This window comes from Podarcis pityusensis (assembly GCF_964106645.2).
Source record: "Podarcis pityusensis genome assembly, chromosome: 6".
Classification (NCBI taxonomy): Eukaryota; Metazoa; Chordata; class Lepidosauria; order Squamata; family Lacertidae; genus Podarcis; species Podarcis pityusensis.
Window position 1 is genome coordinate 51,726,863 of NC_138030.1, and position 12,814 is coordinate 51,739,676.

The 12,814-nt window shown below is 44.2% G+C and overlaps 1 protein-coding gene across 4 annotated transcripts in view; it reads left to right on the forward strand.

Moving 5' to 3' along the window:
- The window catches only part of ZSWIM5 (zinc finger SWIM-type containing 5), a 123,486-nt gene that overhangs the window by 92,821 nt on the left and 17,851 nt on the right, over positions 1–12,814 (forward strand). For all 4 annotated transcript variants that reach the window (XM_081009348.1, XM_081009350.1, XM_081009349.1 and 1 more), the window contains exons 3-4: positions 5,891–6,039; positions 8,333–8,483. In XM_081009348.1, the coding sequence (XP_080865474.1) occupies positions 5,891–6,039; positions 8,333–8,483 (300 nt within the window). The remainder of the gene's footprint in view (positions 1–5,890; positions 6,040–8,332; positions 8,484–12,814) is intronic.

Consider the following 12,814-nt stretch of genomic DNA (forward strand, 5'->3'; position numbering starts at 1 on the left):
GATGCTTGGAGGCTGTGGCTGGATGGTTACGTGGGAGCCGGTTGAAGTTAAATCCTTCGAAGACAGAGGTCCTCTGGCTGGGACGGGACGATATGGGATTGAGGGGGCAACTCCCATCTCTTGCAGGGGTGCAATTAGTGCCAGCACCGTCCGTTAAGAGTTTGGGTGTAATCTTCGATACCTCCCTCTCTATGGAGGCGCAAATTGCAGCTATAACAAAGGCGGCATTTTTTCATCTCCGCCAAGCTAAGCAGTTGGCTCCTTACCTCTCTCGCCCTGACCTAGCCACTGTGATCCACGCGACGGTCACCTCCAGACTGGATTATTGTAACTCGCTCTACGTGGGGCTGCCCCTGAGACTGACCCAGAAACTCCAGCGGGTGCAGAATGCCGCAGCGAGACTCCTTACGGGGTCTTCGCTGCGGGATCACATTCATCCGGTGCTATACCAGCTGCACTGGCTCCCGGTGGAGTACAGGATCAGGTTTAAGGTGCTGGTTTTAACCTTCAAAGCCCTATACGGCCTAGGACCCTCGTATCTACGGGACCGCCTCTCCTGGTATCCCCCACAGAGGAACTTACGGTCTTCAAATAAAAACATCTTGAAGGTCCCAGGCCTCAGAGAGGTTAGGCTGGCCTCAACTAGAGCCAGGGCTTTTTCGGCTGCGGCTCCAACCTGGTGGAACGCTCTGTCACAAGAGACAAGGGCCCTCCAGGACTTCACATCTTTCCGCAGGGCCTGCAAGACAGAGCTGTTCCACCAGGCCTTTGGTCAGGGCGCAGCCTGACTCCCTCCTTTGGCAATCTTTACAATACTTTAGTTTATGGTTGCCATCAATTTTGATTTTAATTAATTCTTTGATGTTTTTATAATGTTGCACTATTTTAGTGTTGTTAGCCGCCCTGAGCCCGGCTTCGGCTGGGGAGGGCGGGATATAAATAAAATTTATTATTATTATTATTATTATTATCTCAAGTCTGTGATTTGGCTAGCCGCTTGCCAGAACTGGACTTTCTTATATGCGGTACCTGATTTAGCAAAGTTCTACTTTCAGTGATTACTTTTACCTTACAGTAATCCTTAATCAAATGTTACTAAGGTCTATATCTGCCCCAATACACCAGCATCTAGTATAAATGCAACCTGTTTGAGGTGAAGCTTGCCTGACATGTCTAGTTGTAAATGCCCTGCAGTGAGTTTGGAGCATCTCTTCATATGGGACAGAAAGGGAAATGCTTGTCTTTATCCTAGAACTTGTTTACACAGTAGGATAGAATCTCTATCTTTTACCTGTCTAAAGCAAAATAAAACTTAAAAAAGAAAAGAAAAAAAGGTTTTTTAATATATTGAATGGATAAACTCAGCTTTGGTTCCTCTATTACTGCTTTGGAGATCCATGCAGGTTGCCAGACTATCAGGTTTTCTGTGCATCTCCTCTTTACGATTCTTATGCTGTGCAGGTACTGACCATGGCAATGTTTATGTAGCAGATTGCTGCAAAAAAAAAAGTGATAGACCATACCAAGGTGAGGAAAACACCTTACATTATTCCAGGCACCTCACTTTTAAGTCACTTCAACCTTGTGAGTTCTGTGTGCAAGGCTGAGGCTGAAGCTTTAGGGGTTGTTATCTCTGAAAAAAAAATCATTGTGTAAACAGCCCCCAGGAGAATGTCTGTAAAGCTGATCTGAGACCAGATTTTGAAGGTAGCAATGTTGCTGCGGTATGAGTGACAGTTTAAGGGGTCTCGAGGCCTTCCCTTTGTTCAATCCTCAATCAGTTTGGAGCTAAGATGAGACAATTGCCCATTGTCTTCCACGTGTTACCGTGTGCCACTGGTTGGCTTAACAGCATGTTAATATTGGCAAAAGGAATATGACAGTATATCTTATTAATATTTAAGCATGTTGCAAATTCTGTTGTTTAGTCTGAAATGTGTATCTGTTTTTCCAGTGTAATTTATAGCACATTATTTTCATCTGTGTCATGTGTGACGGAGCCTCCTATTAAAGCATTCTTTTATGAATCTCTGATAAGCAAATTCACTGATTGGTAATTAGATTCACCCCCTGCCTTAATTGCAGTTTAATTAATATCGGGCTCAAAATATAAAAGTGAAAATGAAACTAAATCTATATTAAATAGTTTAAGCTGCATCCTGGCTCTTCATTGCTGTGGTTCCCTGAGCAACATCTTGGCTCTTCTAGGGCTTGAAAATGCCAGCTGCCACTGAGCCCATGCAAGAGTGGCAGGACAGGGCTGCTTACTGGGACGGGGAAGTTGGGACTGTGCAGCCGAACCAACGGACGCACTAGATTGGCTCTGCCCGTGCTCCTGCACAGCTCCAACCTCACCACTGCTCTGCCCCAGTAGGTGCCAGTAGCACCTGTGTCAGGAAAGTGGCTCTGTTGCACCACGGAGGCTGTTCCTTGACCCATAAAAGGGTGTGGCAGAGTAAGAGTGGAGCTCCTGCAGGACATTGTTAGTCTCCCACCCATCATCTGGACTAGGATCAGGGCAGATTTCTTAACCTGCGATCTCTGAATGGGGGGTAAACCTTTACTGACAAGACCAAGCACAATTCAAGTGGACTAGAGTCACTAGACTGAACTGGAAGTGCAGTAGCTATTTCCTTTCCTTCTTCTGCCCATGCCTTGCTGTTCCAGCAATGACCCCTTTACTCACTGAAGTGTAGTAATAAGCATGAGGCAAGTGGGTTAAAGTTCAACAGAGCATGCTCCAGGCACCATGATTTTTCATTGTCACGATTTTTCACCCAGCTTTTTCTGTGCACAGAGACAGTCTGGTGTAGGGAACTTGGGTTGTTTTTTTTGTTATCTAATGTCAAGCATCCAGATGCAGAGATGCTGATAATTTCTACAAAGTAGAAGCATTGTTCAGCTCTTCACAAAGCTGCCTTTGAAGCATTTCAAAGGTTTGAAAATAGAATCTATTTTTTTCCTGCCTTGTGCAAATTGACTGCAACACGACAATGCAGAATGCTTTCTAATTTCACGGGAGTGCTCTACAACAGAGTGCTTCATAAATATTGCTTTGTCCTCTCCAAGTGCAAGCTACTCCCCCCCCCCCCGTAGCTTCAAAGGGAGGAAGGAAAGCTGGTAAACTCTGCATCTCTCAGTTTTAAGCTCAACTTCTTTTGACTCTACAAGAATTTCCTTTCAGTCTTGTGGCATCCTCTGCATTTAATTGTGCAAGGCACATCAACTGGGCTACCAGCTGCTCTTGCAAACCAATGGCATGCCTTGCAGCATTCCTGAATATAAGCATGAAGAGTAAAAGACACTGAATGTGTGAGGATGGGGAGGAACTGATCAGAACTATATTGAGAAACTTAAAACGGGAAGACATGAGGCTCTGAGAAAGAAAAACAGAAGCCTGTTGTTTAGGACATGATTATTCTTTCTTAATAAAACACTCCAGATGAGCCATTAAAGAGTCTGGCTCCTGTTCCTTGGAGTGAGCATTACATAGGAGGAGAGTTACCTGCAAAACAAAATCTTACCAGTCTCCAGATGCTCCAGAGATGTGAAACCTCTTAAACAGTAGCTAAAGCAAGATGATTCTCCTAAGTCAGTGCAAGACAACTCACCCATTAAGTACAGTTCCAGGGTCCGGTAGTCTCAGTGATTCCTCCCTGAATGCACTCAGAACTATGCAAGCAGGCGTGCATGCATACGCGCACGCGCGCACGCGCACACACACACACAAGTCACATGCATGCATGGGGCCTCAGACATGGGGCCTCATGCCTGGCAAACCAGAAATTTGTCTGTTCTTTCCTTCTGTTCTTTCCTGCTGCTGGATGAAGGGGGGAATAGAATTTCCCATTTAACAGCAAGTAGCTGAGCCATGAACATTCTTGCCATATAGATATTCAGGAAGCAGCTTGTTTTTTAAAGCCTTTCCTCCTCCCAGGAGGGGAGGGGTTGTGAGCGGGAGACGATTCCCGCGTCATGCAGGCGGTGCTCCGCCCCCTGCTTCAACTCCAGGGCTGGCACCACGCCCCTCCCCAGTTGGGCACCCAATAGGGAAGCTCGGCGGGGGCGTGGCTTGCTGCTCAAACGCAGCCGCGCCAGCCATCCCCACCATTGCACACACATTTTCTTCGAGTCACCCACCCTCCACTCCCTTTAGATTAGCTGTTCTTGAGACTTTGCTATGGACCTCTGGTTGGTCGCCCTCTTTAACCATGGGGCCTGGTAGGAGTTTTTTCCAATTGGCTAAATTGGCCCGGCCTCTTGGTTTTTTCCGCCTACCTTGTAGCAACCGTCACAACTTTCGTGGTATTTGGCAGTTAGGCATTGGAATGTGTTGTTGGTGTTTGGGGGGGCAAGGTGTGGCCATCGCCTTCCCCGACAATTTTGGGTATTCCGCTAAAGGAATCCGGCGGTCGTGGATCCTGTCCGATGCCCGTGTGGCGGGGGGCCATGGCACGACCCTCAGTGACATCAGGAAGAGAGCCTATAGTTGGATTAGCATCAACAGGCTTCCCCTACTGGTGGTTAACCCCTCCTCAGACTCACCCCTCTATGAATGGGTGGAGTCTAATGTTCCGTGGTCTAATGCCTAAGCCAATACCTTCTCACATGCTGTAATCAATAAAGTTGTGGCCTTTACCTTACCCATTAACCTTACATTCTGTGTCCACGTGTCTTTATTCCCCAAGCGGGGATCGGATCCTCGAATCACAACATCAGTTTAGGGAAAAGAAGATTAAGCCCCACCCTACTGAATTGCATTTTTTCATTTGATGGTTGGTTGTCGCAAAGGTACTTTAGAAGCTTGCAGTTGCCTAAAGTGGTAGAAAGCCATCTGTGTCTACTTACATCACTTGGGGTTGACTTGCACTCTAGTCAGCCTGGATATTGGTCTAGTGTCCTATGCGTTAAACTGTCAGCCATCCTGGTGATGCCTGTCTGTTAAGCCACCATTAGCCACAGCCATATGTGAACCAAAGGTAGTAATTTTGTTCATTCTGGGGAAAAGGTAATCCAAAAGTGATTGAATAATGTGGCCCTGCAATCATTGCCCTTACAGTGCATTTCTGTCTTACTTTGTGATCCTGGAACTGCTTCACATAGCTCCCAGTTGAGCCTTCCTGGAAGTTGAAGGCCCAGTCCATTAGCTAGGATTAAATTATTCCTTGGATATTGCATGTCTTCTGCATGGACATCTCCTAACCTTCCTTCAAGCTCACTAGATTCCCTGGACCCAGCAGCTGATGGTTGCTTGTACAGTATGTGTTCATTACCTGGAACAGAGGATTGCACTGTTTTAGAAACATGGTTTCTCTCTGCTGATATGTACACAAGAAAAGCTGGGCACGGATCAGCACCAGAAGATGGACAAAATATGGAGTGTATGTCACCCAGACTGTTCACTGAGTCTAGGGGATCACTACATGGCAGGTGTGGGTCTTCAGCCTAAAGTAGTATGTTTTAAAGCTCTTGGGAGCTCAGAAGGGTCTAGCACTGACAGTTATCCTAGCTCATTTCATAAGCTGCTGGGTTTAAGAACAAATGATTAATAGCACTGTAAGTGTCATACCTATAACGACAGCAAGGAACTGAAATTTTATCCTCTAGTATTGTTTGGTCTTATCATTCCTTCAGTATGGGTCACTTATTATAAGCTGGTGTGTCTGCTTCCTATTTGGCTCCAATGCCCCTACACTGCAGTGATGCTTGTTCTTTAGTGAAAACAAAAATTAACTGCAGAAATATTGCAGTACTGGTTTGCATAAGAGAATGGTTCTCATTTCCTGTTTTGAATGCAATAGAAGGTATCCTCATAACAAATTTACATGGCAGGATGGACTGATTCCTCTGGACATGGTTTCTTTTAATAGCTGGGCTTCTCTTGCCACAGGTGCGCCAGACCCCACTGCAGGGGCAAGCATCGATGACGAGAATTGCTGGCATTTGGATGAGGAACAGGTTCGAGAGCAGGTGAAGCTGTTCCTCTCCCAAGGAGGGTATTATGGCTCTGGAAAGCAACTCAATTCCATGTTTGCTAAGGTGAGGCGTAGCTTTCTTCTTCCCTCCCGCAAAAGCTCTGCATCCAGGTGGCTTGACATCTTATAGTGTTCCTTCACTTTGCAGCTGTTGTCCTTTGGAACTCCAGAAATCAACTTCTGGTGCTTTTCAGATCACTTATTTTACTCCTTTTACAGGCATTGGCATGGTTTAGATTGCATACTATAGGAAGCATAGTGCCCCTTGCTAGTTTGCCACTAGAAAGGTCCATCCAGAGGAACATAAATCAACTTATTTTAATCCTATGAAATAAATAAATGTAGCCACTAAGTAATATGGGAACTAAGGCTGTTGATAGCTTCACCACACCATGACATACCAAACTTATCCCTGGCTTAGATATCCCTGCCATCGCCAAACACTGATATCACAAGTGTATTATATCATGTATGACAGGGATGTCCAACCAGTAGATCGCGATCTACCGGTAGATCCCCAGCTGATCCTGGTAGATCGTGGGATCCCTATCGTGTACAAAAAGTTACGGGGGGAAAGCTCAATAACTCTGGGCAATCCACCCACTCCACGCATGCTCCTCCTCCCTCCAATGACAATGGGTAGATCACTGCCAGTTTTTTAATACTGGGAGTAGATCACAGTCTTTTGGGAGTTGGACATGCCTGATGTATGATATTCAGGTCATTTTGAGTTGATGAATGTGTAGCACACATACCTTACACACACATACCTTTTCTGTTGTTCTAAAAAACTGGGTTGACAGAGCCCTTAGTTGCTGGTAGAAAGAAAACCGTCCATTTTTTGGTACGTTTTTAGATAGATGATGGTGTAGTCCTGGAATTATCTATTGGTGTATGGGTCTGGCAGACATAGCCCATCCCTGCACTTCTGCCAGTCAGCAGAGAAGTTGGGAGTGGTCCTCTCCATTGCAGTCCCTGAGGTGCTATGAAGAGAAAAACACTATATGTGCTCTTCAAAGATCAGTTTTCAGAGAGCGAACTCTGAAGAGCAGAGAGAGCAGTTTCTCCTCCCATTGAAACACTGGGGTATGAGGAGCTCCTGCCAGCCCAGTGATGTGGTGGCAAGGAAAGCCCTCCACTTCCAGAGGTTCCTCTTCTCCATCTAGCATGGTGCCTTTGCTAGGTTTTATCCATTTGAATCTTCTTCCTTCAACTAGAGCCCATTCTTTTTCCTGTATTGCACCATGTTGCTGAATCAGCAACAATACTTGAAACTGAACTTAGATTTGTTCATTCAACTCTTAGGGATTTTCTTTCCCAGTGAAATCGGCTTAATATCTTGACTTGTTCTAAAGGTGTTGACTGTAGTTTTCCTGTTTAGATGAAATGGGAAACTATATTGAATGGGAAACTTCCTGGTTTGTTTACTCATGCTTTGGAGGGAATGCCTCATCCATATCTTGGCTTATTAAGCCAAGATATGATTATCCAAACTCTCCCACTGTGCAGGTCTTCCACACTGCTTCTCATACTTCCTGTTTAACCATTGTATTGTAGAGTATGAAGCAAAACCACCCTTAGAAATGAGACCATGGAGCCAAAACTGCTCCGTCTACTTTCCTCTCGCAGGTAGCTAAGTGGGGAATGAGGGTGAGGCAAAAGAAATGAGCCAGTTTTCAAAGCAGGAACATCTTAGGAGTCGATAAATGGTAGATTTTGTCTGTTGAAGTCAGATTGTGCCTCTCTCTTGATTCTCAAGGGAGAGATTTCCTAGTTTGGATTATCTAGCTGCCCTTTAATAATAATAATAATAATAATAATAATAATAATAATAATATAATTTATTTGTACCCCGCCCATCTGGCTGGGTTTCCCCATCCACTCTGAGTGGTTTCCAACAAAGATTAAAATACAATAAAATGTCACACATTAAAAACTTCCCTAAACAGGGCTGCCTTCAGATGTCTTCTAAATGTCAGGTAGTTGTTTATCTCTTTGACATCTGATGGGAGGGCGTTCCACAGGACAGGCGCCACTACCAAGAAGGCTCTCTGCCTGGTTCCCTGTAGCTTTGCTTCTTGCAGTGAGGGAACCGCCAGAAGGCCCTTGGCGCTGGACCTCAGTGTCTAGGCAGAACAATGGGGGTGGAGATGCTCCTTCAGGTATACTGGGCCGAGACCTGAATAGACTCAGGTTAGATGAGGCTTGCTTCTTAGTGATATGTCTTCACAACTATTTAAGGTAGCATGTTGGCCCATAGAAGTATGTAGTTCCACAGGCATGCAAAATATAGTTCCCATCTCTAAATGCATTCTGAATGTAACTGAAATAACACCTCTTTTCCTCCGCTGCCTTAGGTCCGTGAAATGCTGCGCATGAGAGATTCCAATGGAGCCAGGATGCTTACACTAATAACTGAACAGTTCATGGCAGATCCACGGCTTGCTCTCTGGAGACAGCAGGGAACTGGCATGACGGACAAATGCCGACAGCTTTGGGATGAGCTAGGTGAGTTTCCGTGTCTCTGTGTGTCCCATTAGAGAGAGGCCAGTTTGTCCAACCATTTGTGATGGGAGAAGCTAGAAGGAGTCCTTGTGGAAAACATGTCTGATGGGCTGCATGACATTTGCTGGTCTGCTCTGGGCAAGTGGCTTCTGGAGGCAGCTAGAAACTGTACAGAGGTAGGAATGAGCATTCCATAGGCAACTGTGTACATGAGAGAAAGAATTATTTTGAGGGGAAGTTGATTCAAGAAGTAAACTTTTCCCTTCAGATTTAGTGACACAGGAAACTTCCTGATACCAGGTCAGTTTATTTGTCCAACTAGCTTCATATTCTCCGCAGCTATCCAGGGTCTCCGACAGAAGCCTTTTTCTCATCATCTGCCAGATTCTAATTTAATTGGAAATGCCAGCAATTGAATGTGGGATATTTTTATGCAAAGCATATGCTCTAAAACTATGGTGCCTCCCCAAGATATGGTTGTCCCCGTCCCCTTTTCACAGGCTTGTCTTGCAATTTAATATCTGAGTTTGGAGAAACTTTTGCCCTCATGTTCTTTATCTGCATAGGAAATGAGTAATGCATAGAAAGCTAGCTTGCCTTCAGGCCACATCTTTGCCTTTTAGCAGCCAGGGCAAGTGCCTGCCACTGTCAGTTAGCGTAATAGAGGCCTGTAGGCTGCCATGCAAACAGCCTCTTTGAACTTTGCTTGTGGCTGAAAACTGGGGAAGAGATTTATATTCCAAGACAATCTGCCATAGCCTTTTATTTGGGAGATGGTGGTTGAGTTTGGATGTCACAATAAACCATGGTTTATCTTGATGAGAAAGAGCTGCAGTGAGACTTTAGCGCTCCTTCCCCTCGCCCTCCCCCCGCCTGGCCGGGCTGCAAGAAAGAGATTGGAAGCTTCAGTTTTCATTTTCCACTAACTGCAGTTTAACCAATGCTTTGAAGTGGGCTTGTCTCAAACAAACCATGGTTAGGATTGAAAATTATGTATTCCTTCTCTCCAGAGCCAAAGAATACATCTCCCTTTTAAAGGCTGCAAACAACACTGGTCCACTGCCCCCCAGTAAGGCACTTCACCCTTTTCCTTTATAGGTTGGTGGGGGCACCAAGTCAGAAAGCATACTTTTATATTCCAAAAAGGCCTTACTGATCTTTGCAGGAAGAAGAAAGCTGGCCGTCCTGAACTACATGCTTTCAAGCTCAGGCTGAATTATTCCACTTGAAAACCTCTATCTAGTTTGCAGTGTAATCTGAGATCTATGTTAAGCATAACAGCATCAACAAAGGTTCATCTAGCCTGGGAAGCCCAAAAGCAAGACATGAGCTCAATAGCCCTCACTGCATCTTGCTTTCCAGCAACTGGTACAGTGGTACCTCGCAAGACGAATGCCTCGCAAGACGAAAAACTCGCAAGACGAAAGAGTTTTTCGTTTTTTGAGTTGCTTCGCAAGACGAATTTCCCTATGGGCTTGCTTCGCAAGACGAAAACGTCTTGCGAGTTTGTTTCCTTTTTCTTAAAACCGTTAATACTGTTAAAACCGTGCTTCGCAAGATGAAAAAACTCGCAGAACGAATTAATTTCGTCTTGCGAGGCACCACTGTATTCAGATCCATGGTTCATGGAAAGGAGGTCTTTTATTCCCAGTAACGTTGGACATTTCTTTAAAGCACAAATGGTGTGTGCAGATTATTCTGCCAGTTGAAACACAAGAGCAAAACTAATATTGCCATTGCATGAGAATCTTTGGGGCTTTAATTGCTGCAGTGCACTATTGGAGATTAGATTCTAATTGTGAGAAGTAGATTGAAAACAGTTGGACTACAGCTTGACCTTAATCTCTCTGGAGACAGTTTATGTATTTCCTTTGTTTACAGTTGGGGATTGGGCTAGGTTTGCAGGGGGGTGGGGTAGAGAGAATAAAATGAGGGGGAAATAGGCTTAGTTCAGATGAAACACAAAACAAACAAGCCTCAGGCCCCACAAGCTCCAATTACCTCCCACACTTCCTGGTTTTCCATAAACTATAATTTGCCATTTTGTTTGGATTCAAGTCAATAGAGGAAGAGGAGGGAATGTGTGAGCTCAAGGCTTGTTCTTGTAGTGCCAGATTATGGTTTGGCATTATTACATCTGGACTTTGGGTTTTGGTTTCAGTTCAGTCAGTGGCACTGTGGTCACCTCTAGTCTCTCCTTATGATTCCTGTCCTCAGAAACATCTGCACATTGTGGAGGGTCTTGGGAGTGTGTTTCTAGGCACATTCTCAGATTGTGTCAGCACCAGTGAGGCCTGGGGGGGGGGGGGTCGAAACTGCTACTCTATGCATGGACAAGTCCTTTCTCTGCCATTACAAATAATATCCTTGTGGAACTCCTTATAGGCATCTGTGAAATCCTGGCCATGGAAAACTGTGGTCTTAAGAGAAAAATGGTAAAGTTTTCCTTTTCTTAATCTACTATCATCCTGATAAAAATTCTTTTTAAAAAAGATCTAAAGGATAGACAATAGTTGAGTATACTTATGCCTATGCGAGAGAGATTTTGAAAGAGAGAAGAAGGTTGTTCTAATAATTTTTTTATGAGATTTTATGGAAATGTATTTAATAAATAAATACATTGGTAACAGTATACTATTTTGAGTGAAAGGAGCAGCTTTTTTTTATAAAGTGCAGCTAAAGGGTTTACGGTGAGACAGTTTTCTGGAATTGTGTCTGTTTTAAATGGATTGTGTCTATTTAATATTTTTAAGTGGGGCTATAGCTCAATAGAGAATGTGCTTTGTATTCATAAGATCCCAGGATCCCTCTCCAGGTTAAAAAAGGACACAAGGAATTATTCTGGGTGTATTGGACATTACTGATAGATGAACCAGCACTGGAAGGCAAGTTCATGTGTTCAAGATGATATGGGCAATTTTAATATATGCACCTTTTCAAGGTGATATGGAAAAGCCAGTTGTGCAGTGACATAAATAGCAGTACTGATTACTAGGGATTTTAGTATATGTACCACTTGGGCTAATTATAGACTTAACCACTCCCATGTGAACACTGCTGTGTCCTTTTCCATGGTGCTTTCTGTGAAGCTGTAACATTTAAATACTGCTTACATCGTGCATATCACCCAGTCATTGGAAAGTAGTCTGAAAGGCAAGGTATAACGTTTTCAGATTAGATAGAGTGCCCATGCACACCAGCACTGACATCTCCAAGGATATGCCCGCACAGTTGGGTGGTGCACAAGACACGGAGCATTTAAACACACCACATTAAGATGTCCTTTCGGCAGCTCTTACATGAATGTGATAACCTTAAAAATGGCTCAAACTCAAGCAAGCATTGATAACATTAGTCATATTCCAGGAGTTCTCAGTCTGAAGAGAGAAACATACCGGTACTTTAGCTAAAATCTACCTGTGTTTTGGAAAGGGTAGATCTTCATCATTCATATGAGAACCAACTAAAACATTTATTTAAAATTGGTCAAACAAAGCTTAGTCCCCTAAACCAAATAATCAAGTGTTCAGCGTGCATACAGAGGCTAGGTGAAGGCAGGGCAGTTGAAGACTACAGACCTAGAGACAGGCCAAGCATCATAGGCTACCACAGATTGCAGAGTAAGCTTAGTTTGCTGCAGAACATGCAAAGCACAGCATCCATACAGGTTGTCAGTTTTTCATCGCTCTTAGGCTCTGAAATAATGGTGTCAGCAGCAGTCAGGGCTTGCGCTAGAAAGACCGTTTCACATCTAGCACAGAATATACTGGTTCTCATTCCATTTCCTTCAAAGCATATCCATCTGGATCTCTTATCAAAGGTAACATAAGGTGGACATCTGGTAGCTTCCTTTGCATTGGTATTGTCCAAGAGGTAGGATACTATTGAGGACTGAACATACGCCAGATTCAGGAGTTCAGGTCAGGGATGTCTTGTTATTACTTGCACACTTTTCAGAAACCAAACATGGGCAAGTGCAATCTGATCCCCTTCCTTCCTTCCTTCCTTCCTTCCTTCTTTCCTTGCTGGTAGCAAAGCATTCTAAGTCTCACTTCAGTGGCAGTTCATGCATATCAGACTTCTGTAATAGTGGTTTCATTTGCATGTCATGGTAGACTAAGCTATGACTTACCAGGACTGTGAAAAGATGCTTGTTCGTGGAGAGGAACTCATACCTGCTTTGTTCCTCTCTAGTCTTTTTAGAACAGTGCAGCAGCTAAGCCAAGGAAACCTGGAATCATGGTTAAGGTTTGTTCTCCTTAACTATGATCTGTTTGCTACCATCACTTGTAATCCTTTGGATCTAACTCATTTGATGGAATACACTCAGTTAA